This window comes from Zonotrichia leucophrys, chromosome 2, assembly GCF_028769735.1.
Source record: "Zonotrichia leucophrys gambelii isolate GWCS_2022_RI chromosome 2, RI_Zleu_2.0, whole genome shotgun sequence".
Classification (NCBI taxonomy): domain Eukaryota; kingdom Metazoa; phylum Chordata; class Aves; order Passeriformes; family Passerellidae; genus Zonotrichia; species Zonotrichia leucophrys.
The window spans coordinates 53,478,287-53,497,697 of record NC_088171.1 but is presented as its reverse complement, the minus strand read 5'-3'; the positions used below and the strand labels follow the sequence as shown (position 1 = coordinate 53,497,697).

At 43.4% G+C, this 19,411-nt stretch overlaps 1 protein-coding gene across 6 annotated transcripts; it reads right to left on the bottom strand.

Moving 5' to 3' along the window:
- Window positions 1-12,843: 12,843 nt before the first annotated feature.
- C2H7orf25 (chromosome 2 C7orf25 homolog) lies at window positions 12,844-16,833 on the bottom strand. 6 transcript variants are annotated; one of them, XM_064705021.1, is made up of 2 exons: window positions 16,754-16,833; window positions 12,844-14,421 (listed from the first exon to the last, which is right to left on the bottom strand). In XM_064705021.1, exon 2 carries the CDS (start codon window positions 14,403-14,405, stop codon window positions 13,137-13,139), a length of 1,269 nt encoding a protein of 422 aa, XP_064561091.1. In that variant the 5' UTR covers window positions 14,406-14,421; window positions 16,754-16,833; the 3' UTR covers window positions 12,844-13,136. The 6 variants fall into 6 exon arrangements, with proteins under 6 accessions (XP_064561091.1, XP_064561092.1, XP_064561093.1 ...); XM_064705022.1 differs by having other exon boundaries at window positions 16,706-16,830; XM_064705023.1 differs by lacking the exon at window positions 16,754-16,833 and adding an exon at window positions 16,506-16,649.
- Between the last annotated feature and the right edge of the window lie 2,578 nt (window positions 16,834-19,411).

Sequence of the window (19,411 nt, the reverse complement as noted above, 5' to 3'; positions counted from 1 at the left end):
TTGTCAGTGCCTCAGTATCCCCAGCTGTGAAGTGATAAATACTTACCTTTATAAACTTACTTACCTTTATAAACTACATTGGACTTCTGGGCAAAAGAAAAATGTCTGTGTTCCAAGTAGGAAAAGACTGCTCTGAATAACAAAAACTTATTTCAAACTATTGTATTTAGAGCTTCTGATATGTAACTTAGCATACTCTTATCTATACACAAAAGATCCTGACTTTATATTTTTTCTCAGGTTCTCCGCAAAATGTCCACAATTTTTTTTACTGGCAAACCAAACCAGTTCAATCAATTAGCTCCAGAAATCCTTCTGAAAGCTTAAACACTAAGTGAAGCACAAAAACCTCTTCTTTTTCTCCCATAGAATTTGACTAGAATCTTTGACTTTCCTTTTCTCTCAAGCTAATCCCCATGAAAAAGAAGAGGACTCTTTGCAAAACAAAAATTAAATACCTGAAGGGGCAATACTTTCCCCAAAACATAAATAGTTATATCTGCCATGAAATGCCCTAGGCATCAGCTCACAAGAAAAGAATGCACTAGTCTTGGCATCCTTCACCTTTCCAGAAAGTCTGGTCCTTGCTGCTAACAAAAAAAAGCTTGTTTTGAAAACAGTAGTTTCTGTCTAGTGTTGTGCAATCTAATCTCACAGCTCCTTAGCACTGAGTCAACTTCTCTAAATTAAACAATTTTCCAAATTATCTCTTTTGGCAAGATGCAAAGATAAAAACAGCCAAAAAACCCCCAAACCAACCCTAAAACACAACATTATAAGAATTCACTTGTTTTCAAACAGCAAAGAAGATATCCACCTATATTTGTTTTTAGGTGTTCTACAGCTGTTCCAGAGACTCAAATTAGAATGAACACCCTTCCCTCCTCTACACTAGTCCAACAAAGGATAATAAGTGCTTAACCCAGTCTAACCAAGGACCCACCTAACCTAGTGCACTATTTGCAAAGGTGGCCATGAGTTGATGCCCAGAGAAAAGTAAGAATTTAGAGAAAGTCTTTCTATTTTATGCACAAAAACACACGTAATATGTCAGCCTCCAACTAACATACTCTCACTTTCCAGCTATTTATTAAGGTTTCCAAAAGCCATGCTTGACATAAGGATAAGAAGATAAGATTGTGAGGGTAAGAAGCAACAGATATAAGCTGAAACAAGGAATGTTCAGATGGAACATAAGGAAGCACTTTTTCACTCTGAGGACTGTCAAGCATAGGAACAAGCTTCTCAGAGAGGTTTTGCAGATTCTGTCCTTGGAGGACTTCAGAGCCAGACTGAATAAATCTCTGAGTAAAACGGTATGAGCCAGGTGCCCCTGCTTACAGTGGGATATCAGACTAGAGATCCCCTGTGGTCCCTTCCAAGCTGAATTAGCCTATGAACCTATTTTTCATCTGAGGAACTTTTGGTCTGATGTTGTTTCCATGTCCCAAGTTATTTACCCACAGTTTTACTTTTATTTGCAGCTCTCTCCCAAGCCTGTCCAAACTTCTGACAACTAGTTTCTTCACCATCTGACAACAATGTCCCTTGCTTTGCTCCTAGGTTCACTGAGCTTCATTTCATGACTCTGGCTTGTTTCAAGTGCAAGAAATATAAAAAAACATGTGCAAGGAAAGAAAGGAAACAAGTTTTTAAAAATTATTTTAGCATCATTTATTCACGGACAAATGAGACTCAAAACACAAGGCTAAGGGGAACCATCAGACAATCATACCTAGGGGTTTTTTTAATCCACCAGATTCTTCAATACCACCCAGTTCCCTCCTAGTAAATCCAGTGATTAGTACCTAAATCATTAATTTTTCATTAGCATCAAGCCACAGTCTCTGGCTATCGTCCATCTCTGCCATTAATGATTGCTTTAGGACCTAGCTTTTGGGGTTTTCCCCCTTTATGAAATGACAAAACATAAGTCACTCCCATATCTTTCTTTTATTAAAATATACAGACTTTACATCTGAAAATATTTGTCTCTACACAAGGAAGATTTTTTTTTAATATTCATGGTTTATTTCTTTACCCTCTCTAGTTTGGTTATATTCTATGATAGATGTTAATATTTGGCCTGAGGGCCACATTTGGGAATCTGGGGACAGAAACAGTTGGAGCAAGACTGTTTTCCAGGTGCAGCCTTCATTGCTTAAGTATGGCTTTTATTCCTTTATGCTGTACATGTAACTTGCCTTGTTGGCTGGGGCACATAGAAAAAATTGTAGCTAAAAGCAATAAACCTGTAACACACCTTTGTCCTCATCATTACTTATTCCGCAGGATTCTCATCTCATCTCATGATTCCTTCAGTAATGGTAACTGCATTTACCTTCAGATCACTGAAGATACTGAATAGTGACAAGTTCTGCATTTATTCTAAAAAAAAACACCCCACAACCTCAAGGAGTAAGAAATCCCACTCAAAATGTATCACTTTGCTACTTTTTGAGATTTCCCCTTAAGAAAATGACTGGGAGCAGTGGAAAAATGGTGAAACTAACTTTGTCTCCAGACAAACAACTAACCTGAAACTCTGCCTTAAAATGCCTAAATTCCCTGCTTCAAATTTTTAGAAACTATAACAATGAAACGGACAGAAGTACCTGCACAGAGCAAGATGAGCAACTGTGCTCAATGAGCCTCATTAAAACGGAAGATAAATATTTCAAAACTAAATTAGAGAACCACTGAGGGAGTAACACAACAATTGCTCTTCCCTTGTACAGTTGTAACCCATTAGGAGCAACAAATTCTGCAACATATTTATTTACACTTCCTTCAAAACTAGCAGGCCCAATACCAAATGAAAACCATGTAGGAAAAACATTTTCAAGAATGAAAAAATAGAGTTCTTAGTCTACACTGAGGAATCTTGCTCATTGCAGATAGTTATCTGCAGATTTCTGACCTGTGCATCATATTGTTCTAGGTGAGTCGGCAACAAATTCTTCCATACTCAAGAAAAATTTTTCCACATTTGAAAAAAAAAAAGATGTTACACATCAACATTCAGTTGCAACCAGTAACACAGGAGAAATCTACTGCATCAGCCATGTACCAGTAGGTGTTCATGGGCATCAGTATTTCTTTTTCTTCTCAAGAAAAAAATGGAATCCTTCTGTTGCAGCATAAAAAGCTTGATTAGAAGAATAATGCCTCAGGCAAACCCTAGAGGTAAGAAGCAACTTGAAAGAAACACTGTGTTCAAAAACTAAGTCGATGCAATATTAAACAAGTGAAATCAGGGAAACAGGGCGGGGGGAAATCTTACAGAGTCAGATTCTGAATTCTTTTACGTTGATTTGACATTAACCTAATTCTGCTAATTACTGCAGAATTGCTAGTTGTGGCAATTACACCACTCACTCATACATGCATAACATCCAGAGCCAGGCCCACAATTCTCCATCTGCAACACAGAGAGCTGCTCACACAGCCCTGAGGTTCACTACTCCTTCAGCAGACCCCAAAACATAACTTACCTGAGTATCCCCCCTTCCCCGGATGGGCAAGGTCATGGGGAACTGAACTGCGTGAACGCAATCACAGCAACTTCTCTGCATCAGAAATGGCCCTTAGAACAATAGTTGTGCTTTGCTGATCAAACCACATACAGGAGACAGGTCCTACTTAGATTTTCTGGTTCTGTCCAAACCTTTCAAGGGCATCATTATGGGACTGAGATATCACAGGCTGAACAGCACACACACAAGCACACAAGTTTTCAACAATGCAAAAGGAAGTCTTCCCAATGAAATGTTTGACCAAAACATCACAGTTCTTTCGCACTGCTGTTATTTCCTTACAACACAGAAGCCAGGTGCACATTTTTTAGTCACACTTCACCTTTCACCTGTTACCCATAAGGAATATTCAATCTGTCAAGTGTCATATCAAAGGATTTTTGAAGATCCTTGTTCAAAACCAACAGGATCAATTGCCTGGAGAAACCAGCATTGCCAGAGGCACACAGTGACATCACTATCAGTGCTACCACAGTTTGGGCCGCCACTGTCCCACCTCTCTGCCCCCAAAGTCCTTTTCTGCTTGCAGCAAAGGTTATCTCACCCCACAGCAAAGGGCAGGAATTGCCTGATTACAGTCTCTTACAGATCCTACATTTGTTTTGAAAATGTAATTTGATGTTGGTTTTGTAACCTGTTATTTTCAGGCTGATGTCAAAGAACGCAGATGTAGGAGCTTGCCTTTAAATACCCAGGGCTTTTTGTCCACCACACATTTCAAGTTTTGCTCCAAAGGCTTGTTCTTTACTTGGCATTTAGGCGACCATGCTGAAAAAGATGACAATCCTCTCAGCAGTGCTGGTTCTGATGCTGGTAGATCAACTAGAGGCACAAGGTGAGTCAACTTGAGGCAAATCCACCTTTGTCAATTTAGGATTCACATTCATATTGTACTTACTCCTAAGGTTACTTTTCTTCCCCTCCCTTAACTCCTAATTGGGATCTCTGAGTCCCTAAAAAGAACTACACACATTTTTGGATATACCTAGAAATAACTTTTCAAACCATGCCTGTACATTCGTTTCACTTTGTTTGTAGGTGTCCCTGTTAGCCCAGTGCTTGAGGCAGCCAGCGTGGAGCAAAGCAGCGATCCCAGCCCACAGCCAAGCACAGAGCTGCCCCCGGAATACAGCGGAGACTCACACCAGGAGAATGGCACGGAGCAGGCCGGGAGCAATGGAGAGCAAGAAGGTGAGCAGACCTTTTGGGAGCTGAGCGGAGAGTCAAGTGCTGAGTCTACCCCTAAGCCCAGCGTGGAGCCAAGCCAAGAACCAAGCCAGGAGTCACCCACTGAAATATCTGGTAAGACCCATTTTGTCTTTGATTGTCCACATTATGTCTCAGTTTTTTTACTCCAATCTCCCACCTTTCCTGAACTAAGGCAGCAGGATGAATTAAAATGCTGCTTTTCCTTGCAGTCTATTTTTGGCAAAATACATGGCATACCAGATATCTAGCCTCTCCTTATTCCAAAAACATAAATAAATTGCTGCAACTGAGAGGAAGATGATACTCCTTAAGACAAAATGTGTTATTATAAATGAGTGCATTTTATAACTGTATGCGAAGCAAAGACCTCCCCTGACCTGGAAGAGGTTTCTCTTGTTGATATAGTTAATGCTGGCTTATAATGCACATTTCTAATGTGGGACAAAATACACAAACCTAACCACACCAAAAATGAAAACATATTTATATGGACAAGTTTCATTGTCATGAAGGCCTGTGGTATGTCTGAGTGACATTTCACTCTGGTGACCACCATCTCAATAAAGATGGGCCAAATTAACCCCTACAGAAGAAAGACCTGAGGAGGATTTTGGTACCTATACAGCAGAAAGCTCTGTGGCCTGTATCTCCATATTTCTCATTACCACACTGAGCTGCTTTATCATATACTCAGTCTCATTAATAAATAAAGGAGCCCAGCTTCTTTATCAGATGTTAATTCTTTTGGGGATTTTGTGGGCATTTTCTTATTTTGTGGATTTGAGGTTTGATTTGGGGTCTTTTTATTATATTATTTCATATTACATATTTCCTTATATGTGAGGATCGTTCACTTTTTGTAAGAGACATTATAAGTCAGGGTAATTTAAATATGCTCAATGGAATAATGAAGCTGTGAGGAGGGGGTTTTGTTTGCTTATTCCTTACAATAGTTTATTTAGGAACAATCTTAATTTCCATGGTATTCATAGGTAACAACTTGCAAAGCCCCAAAGTCATGCTTCTGAGCAGTGTAATTTGATACTCTCTTTTTTTTTTGTTCTAGAGTAAATTTCCACATTAAAACTTGATGAAAAAGCAACACCTATAGAGGTGATTTCACCACCAAGAACACATGTGAGTTGCCTGTTGCAAGCTAGATGGCAGAGCCATTCCCAGAACTACACCTTGCAGGAAAACTGCAGCCATAGCCTTCAGTTCCAGAACCCCATCTAATTCTTGCTTACTTTACCAGATTAATTAGACAACAGCTGACATGTGCTGTTTTACTTGCACGATAACCTGAAATAAAGAATGTCATCGCAAGTACATGCTTCGTCATTATTGTAAGTCCTTGCCCTGGTTCACTTCAGCTAAAAAAAGTACTTTAGGATGTGTTTTTTCAGGCTTTTGTTTTTTTTTTTTTATGTCACCTCTCAAACATTTTTCATACAGCTGATGCTTGTGTTTTCTTATTTTATTTCTGTTCTGACCAAGCTACTTTCAGTTTGCAGGAAATAGAAGCAGGGTTGTGAAAGCATTTTCAGGCAGGCTTCAGCTGACTTCAGAATGCTTTACATCTGCTGAAGGTACCCTCAGATGGCAGGGGCAGTTTGAAACACAAACCACTATTTAGCCCATTAACTTTTTAAACAGCTGTGGCTACAAACGTGCAAAAAATATCTCTGATTGTTTTCATGGCTTGCAGGTACAATGGTAAATAAATCATTGATCTTCAAGTTTTGTCAGTCAAACCAACAGCAACTAAAGAACATACACAAAAACATGATTGTACTAAAAACTTAACTTAGTGATTTATTTCTCATGTAATATCCAAGTGCTTCCTACTACCTGGCATCAATTGCAGCATTCTTTGTTTAATATTCTTATTGTTGGAGCAAAGAGAGCAGGCTGAGTGCTGCACAGAAAAGAGATGTTGGCTCTCCTTAGAGACCATACAGAAATAATCTAAAATAAATTAGAACTGTCAGAAGAAAAAGGTTCCCTAAAAAAATTTAGGACTCCCTCTTTTCCAAGGAACTTAATGCTTTAAACTTCCACTAAAAAAATATCCCTCAAAACCCATAGCAGCAAGTGAGACATCTCCATATCCTATAGGGCCTGGTGTAGTGTAGACACAGCAGTTGTATGATGTTGGAAGAAAGGAAAAGCAGTTTTGGATTTCCATTTATTCAAACTTATTTCAAATATAATTTTCCATCTTCTAATGCTCATTTGCAAAGTCATAAATAAGGGAAGTTCAACATCTAATATCCTACTGATGACATTAAGTAAAAGATATCTAAATTCACCAAACCAGAACACTGGTTTATAGGAGCAGATCACCAATATATTCAAAAGCAATATAAAATAAATATTACAATCAAAACACATTTTGTTTCCAAGCGAGCCTTCTTTCATCTTATAAAACAAGTTTTAGAGCTTTTCAACAGTACACTTCTGTTTGACTGATAAGCAAAAAAAAAACACCGTGGGGGAAAAAAATAAAAGAGAATATCCACATTCTGAGTTTTTCATTGCAAGATGCAGCAGGGACACAGAAAATAACAATAAAACCCTCAAGTTTCCTTCCCAGTGTCATGTAGAAAGGGTTTAATATTCCTAAAAGATTGCCTATATGATTGGCAGAAATTAGTAAAAGATAAAAATCGATTCAGTAGCAAATACCGTGTTGGTCAAAAAGGACTGGTAATGAAGAAAATCACCACACGGTGGCTCCAGATACAGAGGCTTTTCAGGAGAATTGCACTTACAGATCACACAGAAGTGTCTGCAAAACAAGCCTGCGAGCTCTGCAGCAGCAGCTGGGAAGGAATACTGCAAACAGAATTCACTCACTTCTGTTTCCAGGAATACAGAGTCACTTGCTTTTTACTGCTTTCTCTGGGTCACCTACCATGTTTAAATGCAGGCCTCTGCCCTCTCACCTGTGGCTTGGAGAAACTTCTTTAGAGGGTACCCAAGAGGATTTTCAAGATTGCTGAATGTAATACAGCAGGGAAAATGATGGAAACAGACTTCTTTAGAGTCACAGCAAGAAGTGGAATGAAGCAGCTGTCTCCCACTTACTCGTTCAAAGCCCTTATCAGGGTGAAAAGGCTGTAAGCATATTAACTTAAATGCAAAGGATTGAAAGGCCATAATGAATTACCATGCATAAGTGAACTATTACCGTGCACTTAGCTTTAACTATATCCTGTAATAATGTAAAACAGATTCATTAGTGAAAAATCACTGGCAAGGAGGAGGCATTGCCAGGGGCATCCGAGAGAGATTTAAACAGCTCCAGGGAGCAGAAGGGGCTGTTTGAATGGGCAGGGTGCAAAGGTAGAGCACAAAACTTAGGGAGTGAGTGATCAAACTAGAAGAGGAGTAAATATGCCTTCAACTCAGTCATTGGGAAAAGGAGTTTGATGACCCAGATGGACTTCACAGAGCAGGAGATAACTGGAGCTGCCCAATCTGTTCTACAAATAAATTAATGACAAGTTCAACCAAGGAAAGGTGGCAGGTGATAGGAGTGGGTGATTCTGCTTTATGAGGTAGAGAAGCACTCATCTGTTGGCCTGACTCACTCTCAAGGGAGCTGGACAGCCTTCCAGGAGCCTGGGTCTGGGACATTACTGAGAAGCTCCCAAGCCTACTCAAACACAGATATCACCTACTATTAGTGTTCCATGTGGGAGCCAGTGATACACCTGGCACCAGTCTGGGAAGCATTAAGAGGGACTAAGGAGCCCTGCGAGAGATAGTGAAGGGCTCTGCAGTTCAAGTTGTTTTTTCATTAATCCTCCAGGTCAAAGGAGAGGGACTTGAAATACGCAGACAAATCTGGGAGGTCAACAAATGGCTACAGCATGGTGCCCTAGTCAGGGTTTTGGTTAATCAGACTCATAGGACTTGCTTTGCCAAGCCTGGTTTACTGGGGGATGACAGGATCTATTTGACAAAGAAGGAAAAAAAGTATCTTTGGTGCCATTACTGGAACTTGTGCTCACCAAGAGCAAGGAGCTGGTGGGGAATGCAGTGCTTCAGGGCAGGCTTGGCTGCAGTGACCAGGAGATGGTGTTTATGATCCTGATGACAGCAAGGAGGGCACACAGCAAGCTCAGTGCCCTCACTTCAGGAGAGCAGACTTTGGCGTCTCCAAGGACCTATTTGGTAGAGTCCCATTGGATAGAGCGCTGGAAGACAGAGGGGCCCCAGATCACTGGCTGAATTTCAAGGATCACCTCCTCCAAACTCAGGAGCAAGGTATCTCAACAAGGAGACTGAGCAAAAATGCCAGGAGGCCTCTAGGGATGGATAAGGATCTGCTGTGCAAACTCAAAGTGAGAAAAGAAGCTTTCAGAAAGTGGACATGAGGACAGAGGGCCTGAAAAGAGCAGGAAAATTGTACAGGAAGCCAGGGACAAGGTTAGAGAAGCCAAGGCCCAGTTAGAACTGTGTCTGGCCAGGGAATATTAAGGATAACAGAAAGGGATTCCATAGATACATTGCAATCAAGTGAAAGACCGGAATAAGGTGAGTCCCTTCCAGAAGGAAAAGAGAGACCTGGCTACCCTGGACAAAGAGGAGGCTGGGGTTGTCAATGACTTCTGTGCCTCTGGCAGATGCAGGGAGTTAGCTGGCAGACAAAGTTGCTGAGCCACTATCCATCATTTCTGAAAAATCATGGTAGTCAGGTGAAGTCCCCGAAGATGGGGAAAAGGGAAATGTAACTCCCATTTTAAAAAGGGGAAAGCGAAAGACCCAGGGAACTACTGATCAATCAGTTTCAGCTCTGTGCCAGGCAAGGTCACACAGCAGATTCTACTGGAAACTATGCTAAGGCAGCTGGCTAACAAAGAGATGGCTGGTAACAGCCAAAATGGTTCTACAAGGAATTAGAAATGTGAAAGCATTTGTGAAAGCAGGTTGTGAAATCATGCCTGACAAATTTGGTGACCTTCTATGACAGGGCTACAGTGTTGGTAGACAGGGGTAGAGCAACTGACATTGTCTACCTGGAGTAAATGCAGAGTATTTCAAACTCCTGCAGGACATCCTTGTCTCCAGACTGGAGGCAGGGATTTGATGGATGGACCACTTGGTGGATAAAGCTGGATTGCCACATACAAAGAGCTGTGGTCAATGGCTACACATGGAGACCACTGATGAGTGGTGTCCTCAGAGATTGGTACTGGGGCTCTTCAACACTTTTACTGGCAATGTGGACAGAGGGACCAAGTGCACCTCCAGCAGATTTGCTAACACCAAGGCTCTGTGGTGCAGTTGACACCATGGAGGGAAGGGATAATACCATGCAGAGGCCAATGCAAACCTCATGAAGTTCAGCAAAGCAAAGTGCAAGGTCCTACACCTGGGTCACTGCAATCCCAGACACACCATTGGCTTGAGCAGAGAAGTGGTTGAGAGCAACCATGCTAAGAAAGACCTGGGGGTTACAGGTGAGGAAAAACTCCACACCAGCCAGCTGTGTGTGCTCACAGCTCAGAAAGACAATTGAATCCTGGGCTGCATCACAAGGTATATGGCCAGCAGCTCAAAGGAGGTGATTCTGCCCCTCTACTCTGCTCACATGTGATCCCACCTGGAGTACTGTGCACGGTTGTGGTGCCCCAACATTAAAAGGACACGGAGCAAGTCCAGAGGAGGCCACAAAGCTGATAAGAGAACTAGAGCACCTCCCCTATGAACACAGGCTTAGAAAGTTGGAGCTGTTCAGCCTGGAGAAAAGAAGGTTGCATGGAGACCTGATGGCAACCTTCCAGTATCTGAAAGGGACCTACAGGGAAGCAGGAGACTCTTCATCAAGCTGGAGAGAGGCTCTACCTCAGGAACTGCAATGACAGGAAAAAGAATAATGGGTACACGTTGAAAGAGGGAAAATTTAGGTTAAATATTAGGAAGGATTTTTTTGCAGAGACACTGGAACAGACTGCCCAGGGAGGCTGTGGATGCCCCATCCCTGGCAGTGTTTAAGGGCAGGTTGGATAAGGCCTTGAGCAATGTGCTCTAGTGGGAAGTGTCCCTGCCCCTGGCAGGCAGGGTTGGCTCTAGATGATCTTTAAGGTCCATTCCAACCCCTTAACATTTTGTGAATCGATGAAATAGTAAGCTGTCTTTTGGAACCTCAACTTTTACAGCGCTGAGCTGCAGACAAAAAGAACCCCTCCCTCCCATGTTATTTGTTCATAAATTATTAACTAGGAGGTTTCCTGTACCCTTTTTCAGAACACATGATGCAAGACAAACACAGTCTTGAAACACACAGTTCTTTTTCTCTTAGACAGATGGCCTCCCCAAGCCCTATTCCCACCCTTACTGCAGAGAAAAGACATCACACGGGTGTCCAGACTAAGAGCTCACATGGCAGAAATGAAAGGTACTTTTCTTCCAGCTGTTTATAGCACTTCACAGACATCTCTGGTTGTGTCTGGTAAATGCATCACATCATAATAGATTACTACCTCTCGAAGCTCCCGCATGGTGAAGCTTGCACTGCTAACTACTAAGGCAAACTTGCATTTGTGCAGCACAGCCAACATATTATTGTTTCATTGGGTTGGTCCTCGTCTCCCTTCAGAAGACCTTTCAAGAAAATTAATGGATACAGTGGGGGATGAATCCTGCCATGAGGTTTCATTACATTGTGTTACGGATGCTAAAGCAGCAAAACCCAAAATCCAGTTCCACCCATCTTAAACTTCATTAACTACTTCAGGGATGCACAGAAAATGGAGAGCACAGAGAGCAGACTGCCATCCACATTGCTTCAGGTAAAACTTCAGGTAAAACTATGCAGCATGTGACCACTGGTGACCACTCCTAACATTTTACTCTACAGGCATAGTAAAAGCAGACCAAGAATCCCACCAACAAGAAGTACACTTCTGCCCCTTGGGAGCTCAGCTGAACAAGGCACACAGAGTGGTCTTGCTGGCCGTCCAGTATCTTTGCATCACTGCTAGCAACCAGAAAGAAATGGTTTGAGCCTACAGCTAAAAGCAGCACTGCAGATACATTGTACTGTAGGAAGAAATTTAGAGTGGAGTGGCAAGAGAATGTTCTTGGCCTGAACTGTTGAGCTGCATAACAATGCAATTGTGTTGAACAACAGCCTATAAAATATTCAGCGGGTATCTCTTTCACTGACCTGATAAAAATGTATAGTTTAGGGCTCAGAGCTTCACTCTGACATCTCAAGATTTCCACTAGGAAACTGATGAAAATTAATACCAAACAGCAAGTGCTGTCATTACAGCATTCAGAAAAAAAACCCAACATGATAAAGACCCCTATAACTGCAAATCTCTCTGGGCAAAGAAAAAAAAATACAGCAGAAGAAATAGTTGTTTATTCTACACTTGGCATAAAAAGAGCAATTACAGCACCAGCGAAAAGGCTTCTCTCTACTACAGAGCAAACTAGGATTTAAGAACATGCCCTGCAAATCTCCTCCATCACTCCAACACTGAAGGACCTCACTGAGGCTTTGTAATTCAGATGCAACAAAGCCAGATTCAAGATCACCATGAGTCCTCAGCAAAGAGCATGCTAATATCAAAAACTACCCGGGTCCTGGCTCAGTCTAGGATTCTGCTATCTGAAGCTTTAAGCTGGGCTTTACAACCAGCAAGACTTTGCTGGACAAAGGCTAAGAGAAGAGTGAAGTGGATGTGCCTCCTTGGTCTGCTACCACTGGCTGTCCAGTTTAGCCCAAGAGCAACAACATATTACTGCAAATCAACTCCAACTGATTTTTCCAGGAATTTTAAAGCTGTTGCCTAATTCAGCCTAACCCTGGTACACACATAGAGGCTGTTTTCAGTAAGACAAGGAAGGCTTAAGTTGGTTTCTATTCATGGCTACTAGTCACATCTTCACGAAACACCACACTCCCAAAAAGGCGTAAGGCTCTGCACAAGGTCCCCCCGAACCAACCAAAACCAACGTTGGATGGAATAGGGGAAAGAAAGATTTAAGTTCCATGGAAGTCAAGCCCAAAGTTCATCTAAGATGACAAATTTTACCTCTCTGAGGAGGACAAAAATAACAAGGAGACCTCAGTAACTGTGCTTTAACTGAACTTTTTAATGGGGATGGATACAATTAATGCACTGTAAGCCAGTTAAAAATTTTCATTGACTTGTTATTACTTTAGTGAATAAATTAATGGTCAGCTGGACAAAAAATAACCTCAAGGAAGTAGTAAAGATATTACAAATCCCTTGAGGAGCTCTTCCACTGCTAGCTGCTGTCACCATTGACACACACCCAAAACTGTATTGCTATGACTCTTCTGTTTCTCCAAATGCCTCCACTGCAGCAGCTGCAGTATTTTCCATTGCTAACTCATTTAATGAGTTACACTCCGTTATCAGATGGGCAGCACTTTGGTAGAGGTGTGGCTAAAGATTCTTTGCTTTCTGTCAATGCTCGTGGCTGATGGACAAAAACACTAAACCTGACTCCTTGATTTGCTGCTGCCCTCACAAACCCACTATTTGCAGTCATGGTGATGGCTTTCAAAGTGTCTCCTGTCCCAAAAATGGCTAAAGAGCGGCTGTTGATTTTTGAACTAGCCACGAGTCCTAAGGCACGTTCCGAGGGCTGATCTGGCACCACGTTAATTCTTTTAACAAGCAATGCAGCTCGCTCTTTCTCTCCAGGTCCTCCCAGCGTTTCCAAGATGGACTGGAAATCTCTGACAGCAGATTCACAGGCAAAGAGCTCTTTTCCTTCCATGAACTCCTTCAGCTGAGGCAGGACTCTCTCCCTTCTTTCTTGGGCTGCTTGTTCTGTCAGCACTTTTTCCTTGAAGACAAAGTAGCAGCCACCATAGCTCAGCGCAGAGACGTAGGTTATTAAGGTAGTGATGTCCAAATTAACTCTATTGCAGACGTTTACTTTGATCTGGGTAGGGAAAGCAATGCTGGCCACTAAATTCTCCCGGTCTACCCTGGTCACCTGCAGGAGTTCAGAGCCTTCTTCATCTGATTCACTGGTGTCAAGGTGCTCGTTTTCTGCAGATGGTTCCACCAGTGAGTTCACAGCAACAACATCTCCTCTCACAGATATCCCCATCTCCTTGAGCCTCTCTGCCATAGGACTGGACACGCTGTTGTAGAATGCAAAGATGATGTGGGGATTGCTGTACTCCACGGGCTGCTGACGGCTTGCTTGCAGGAAGTCCTCTGCCTGCTCAATGACACTTTTGTCACCATACTGGCCCCTTCCCAGCCAGATGTTATGCAGGGCCTCAGCTTTGCGACCGATGGCCTTCACCCACGTGTGACCTCCGTTTGCAACGACATCTACCACCAGTGTCTGCTTGTCTCCAAACCTGTCCTCGTAAGCAAAGACGTGGAGGACACTGACAACATCCTCCAGGTTCTCTGCTGACTGAATAATGGCTTGGAGGTGGGTAAGGTTTGTACTCTGCAGATGGGATTCTTTAATGGCCACTTTCCCTGCCTCCACCTTGTGTAAGAAATTTAGCTCAGCCTTCAGTTTGCTACATAGCTTTGCCCCACCTTCTATTCTCCTTTTCTGGGACTTGGAAAGGGCTTCCGCTCTCTTAATCAAGTCTTTGGCAACAGCAATTCTTTCACAAAGCAGCGACTGCACAGACATGTTGCAAACATTATTCCTGTCAAGTGAGAACAAAGGAGAAGATTGTTATTGCATGGCCAAGAACAAAAACAGTCTAAAGAGTTCTTTCTAACAGTATACATTGCAGCCTTGCAGTAGACTTAAGTGCAACAGCTATTGTAAAGCACAAGGACTGGATCTTCAACACAAAGTCCCAGTGATGAGTTCAATTCCTTTCCTTCACCTTCAAAAATCCAACCTACAGCCTCAGAAGACACCAGTTCTCAGCAGGGTAGCACTCAAATCTACACACAGACCTTGGAAGCTTGTGGTTTCCCCCCACCTGCCATGTAAGAGACCTTCACTCAGCCAGTCACTTAGAGGGATGTTAACCCTCACAGCTCATTTGCAAAAGCTGCCATCCAGAGCAAAATCAGAAATACAGCTAATGCCATAAGCAAATCTTGTCTCTCTCTCTCATCACACTTACCATTAAAATTAAAGCTACCCAACATGCTTACACAGACCCAGCTTTGAACCTGCACTGTTCAGCTCAGTGCATGAACCCCTCAGAGGGTGGTGAAGCACTGGGACAGGTTGCCCAGAGAAGTTGTGGATGCCTCACCTCTGAAGTGGTAAAGGTCACGGTCAGGTTGGAGGGGGCTTGGAGCAACCTGGTCCAGTAAAAGGCACCACAGTAAAAGGTGTCCCAGCACACAGCAGGGGACTTGCATCTAGATGATCCTCAATGTCCCTTCCAACCCAAACCATCATATGTTTCTATTACACAGCCTCATGACAGACTATGATTCATAGTTTTACTATCAGGAGAACCTCTATGCTAAAATTGCTATGTTTTCTAATTCTACTATGAGATTTACCGGGTTGCATCTGATAAATCTATTTTTTTCACATCTATATTACTTTAGCAGGCCTTCCTTAAGGAAAGTATGATTGGAATTCTTTTACTGAATATGTGCTGTTTTTGAAAATGTAGCATTCAAACTACACCAAACAATAGCATATTTAAGACAGTAACCACTATGAATAGTAAAATAAATAAATTTTGACTCCTGGCTACAAGTATAAACACTGTAATTCTTCCTATAATTCTTACCTAACTCGCATGTTGAAGTAAACTGGTATTAAAGGACAAGATAAATGAAACTCCAACTGAAAAAGGGCAACAAGACACAGCCAGGTCCTACAACAGGCTCTACCAAGACAACTCAGTGGCCTGCCTTCAAACAGTGGCCTGCCTTCAAACAGTGGGCTTCCCTGGCCCTATGGCCAAGTGGAAACATGGCCAGCATTAACTGCTACTGGCCTGGTCCCCATCCAGCATCAGCAATATCTCCACCTGCTTCTTCATGGCCAAGATTCCTGATGCCTTCCAAGGTGACGTACTAACGCTCTTCACAGTCCCAGGAGGCCAGAAAAATCAGCCTTTCCCCCTCAAAGTCTTTGCCACTGCCACAAGCTTATCCTTGAATGTGATGCAATGAGTAAAACCTCATGATTAGTAACTGGTCACCTCTCCCCACAGCAGCTACAACTCCTACACACACACACCCACAGACACAGACACACACACTCTTCAACACAGAACATAAATCAAGGGCTGCAGTGACCCTAAAACCACAGACGCAACTACTTTTTCAGCACAACTACTGGGCGGTAGCGCCACTATCAACCACAAGGTCACACACCGCCCCTTGCCCTCCTTGCCTTCGCCCCAGGGCCCGATCTCCCCTGGGCGGGGATCGGGGCCCCGGCCGCCCCTCCCGCCCGCGGCCCGGCCCTTCCCGGCCCGCTCCTCCTCTCCCTCCGCTCCGCCATCACGTGTCCGCCGCGCCGGGGAGGCCGCGCCGCCATCTCGGGTGAGGGCACGGCGCCCTCAGCGCTCGCCCCAGCCCGGCTCGGCCCCCCGGCCGCCCCCAGCCTCGCCCTCCGCCCACACGCCGGCTCCGGCGGAGCGGGCGGGTGCGGACGCGGCCCCTGTCGCTCCTGTTCTTCCCCCCGTCCCCCGGTCACTGCCGGGACGCGATGTGCTTGGGCCCGCCTCGCCTCTCCGGGGGCTCCCGGCCCCGCTCCGTTCCCTGGGGCCGCCGCTTTTCGCCAGCCCCCGCAGCCCGTACTCACAGCCCGGCGGCCACAGCCCTCGGCCCGGGCTGGCGTGGCGTGGCGCGGCCCAGCCCGGCACCTCCCCCGGGGCCGCCGGGCGGGGACAGCCGCACCACCCGCCTCGCTCCGACGGCCCCAGCCAGCCCGCCCGGCCTGGCGCTGCTGCCCGCCGTGCCCGCGGCTTATCGCGGAAACCCTTCCAGGGCGAAATGCATTACATCAGGTCAGACGCAATCTCAGAATATTCTTGGTTGGAAGGAACTCACGAGGATCGTTGCGTCCAACTCCTGGTCCTGCCCAGGACAGCCACAAGCGTCACACCGTGCGCCTGAGAGTATAGTCTAAAATTCACTTGAACTGTGTCAGGCATGGCGTTGGGGAGTCTGTTCCACTGCCCAGCCACCCTCTGTGTGAAGAACTTTTTTCTAATGTCTAACCTAAATCTCCCATGACACAGCTCTAGGCCAGTCCCTTGACCCTGTCCCCTGGTCACCACAGAGAAGAGGTCAGTGTCTGCCCCTCTTCCCCTCATGAAAAAGTTACAATTGCAATGAGGTCTCCCCTCAGTGTCCTCCAGGTTGAACAGAACAAGTGACCTCAGCTGCTCCTCCTACAGCTTCCCCTCAAGGCCCTTCACCATATGTTGCCCCTCTTTAGATGCTCTTTAGTAGCTTTGTATCTTTCTTATAGTGTGATGCCTGGAACAGCACACAATATTCAATGTGGGGCTGCAATAGCACGGAGTAATGGGAACAGACGGGCCAGAGACAAGTTAGCCTTGGACTTCAACTTCACTAGGAGAAGCAACAGCCCTGGCTTCATGCATGTTGGATCTGTGCACATTGGGTCCCTTACATTTGGAAAACAAAAATGAGCTGTACTAAACCATTCCATTAATATGTGAGAAGTGTCCCCAATATTGCCCCAGGTTGCTGCCTGCCTCCATGCAGCAGACAGAGCTGTGGTCCCACTCCTCTCCATGCAGCAATACTCCCTTACAGCCTGGGAGAGACTTGGCTTCTCAGTGCCAGTTCTTGCAGGGAGAGATGATCTCTACTTGTCTGAATGATTTCACAAGATCTGGAAAGCAACAGCTAGCCAAAGCAAGTTGTAAGGGGCTTACTGCACCTGTATGTCCTTTACGGTGGTGATGGCACACTGGAACAGGCTGCCTGGAGAAGTGGTGGAGTCTGCCTCACTGGAGCTATTCAGGAACCATCTAGACACAATCCTGTGCCTTCTGCTCTAAGATGATCCTGCCTGAGAAGGGAGGTTGGACCAGATGTCATTCTAATGTCTAACTTCATTAACTGAAGTTGCAGTTCTCAGATCCCAATCCCACTTTTGGGCTTTATTTCATTAAGTAAAGCCCAGTTCTCATAGGTGTCACACTATTCTGAGAACCTTGGAGCAGTTCCTCTTCCAGAATATGCAAATCAACATTACATGCTGCAAGTGACAAGTGTCTCCTTCTTTCAGATGACTGCATTAGTAGGAACATGTGAAATGACACAAAAGTTATAATTCATAGTAAGCTGAAGTAATTAAGCCTGTAATTTATCATTTCTCACAAAGGAACAATGTTTGTCTGTCTTATTGCACCTTGACCCCTTTATGCATTTTCTACAAAATATTTTAAAAAAAGCTAATCTCATGTAACTAAAGGGTGCACTTCTTAAAAATTACCACAATCACCATATAATCTGGCAGTCCACTGCAGTAGTATGGCTTGCTTCTGAAATTATTTTATTTAAGAAATCCATCTTCAAGTTAAAAACACTATTTCCTTTGATTTTAAATGGAAAAATGTTACTTAGTTCTCTGCAGTTTAAAGATTTCCCTTCAAATAGCAGATAAAATTTAGCTACTATTCTAGACATGCAGTTAAAAAAAGAACCCTGCACTTAAAACCACACCACTTTCTCCATCAGAGCAGCGTAGTATTAAGGTCTATCTGACTAGCACTAAGGAAATTATCTAATTCTCTAAATAAAGCCTGAATTCAAAATAGTATGCATATTCTTTCACAACTGCACCAAGTGCCATGGACTCTGATTCACTGCAGGGTTTAAGTATTACCAGGGAGTTTTGAGACTCAGTTCTTAATGGTGTAAAAACAGTCACCAGCTTGGCTTATCCAAGTGAAAACCACTGGCAATAGACCAGAGACCTACTCATATCCTTTAACACAAAACAAGGAGTATTTACCATGGTTTGAAACTTGTTTGGATTTCAACTACCCTTCATAGGGTGTTCTTTGCTCATCAACTGTTTCTATTAGCAGAGACAACTAAACCACTGCAGTCAATTTCTGAAGTATCTACATACATTTTTGCATGTAGAAAACTCTTGAATATTTATACAGCATTAAAAAACTAAGTGTGCATAAATATTCTACATCAAAGATGCAGCAATATAAAGCTTTCAGTTTCAGATCTGAGTTGTTTTATTTTCTCTAGAATAAAAATCAGAGTACAGCCTGGTTTCAGAGTAGAGTACTCAAAAAGTGATCTGGCAGAACTCTTAATGAACCATTTGGACAGAGCTTTTATTTAGGAAATAAAAATTCATTTCTGGCATGCTTCAGAAATTCTTACTCACCTGATGATAACAAAACCCATCAGAAGACAGACATGGGAAAGCACAGGTCAATCAGCTTATACACTATTTTCTACTCATATTCTGTATTTTCTTTGTTAGTTAAGGCTGGCTGATGTGGGACCTGCCTGACTGCTCCCCTACATCCTTAGCCTTACATACAAGCAGACTGATTGAGCTGCTGCTCCGAGTTCATTATCAATGTTTTAACAATCAGATTGCTTTCAAAATACAAAATCTGAAAACAGTCACTTAAATAGCTGCATACCAGATTATTTCTGCTGGAAAAAAAGCCTGCATATTTATCCAATTTCTTTTGTGGTAAA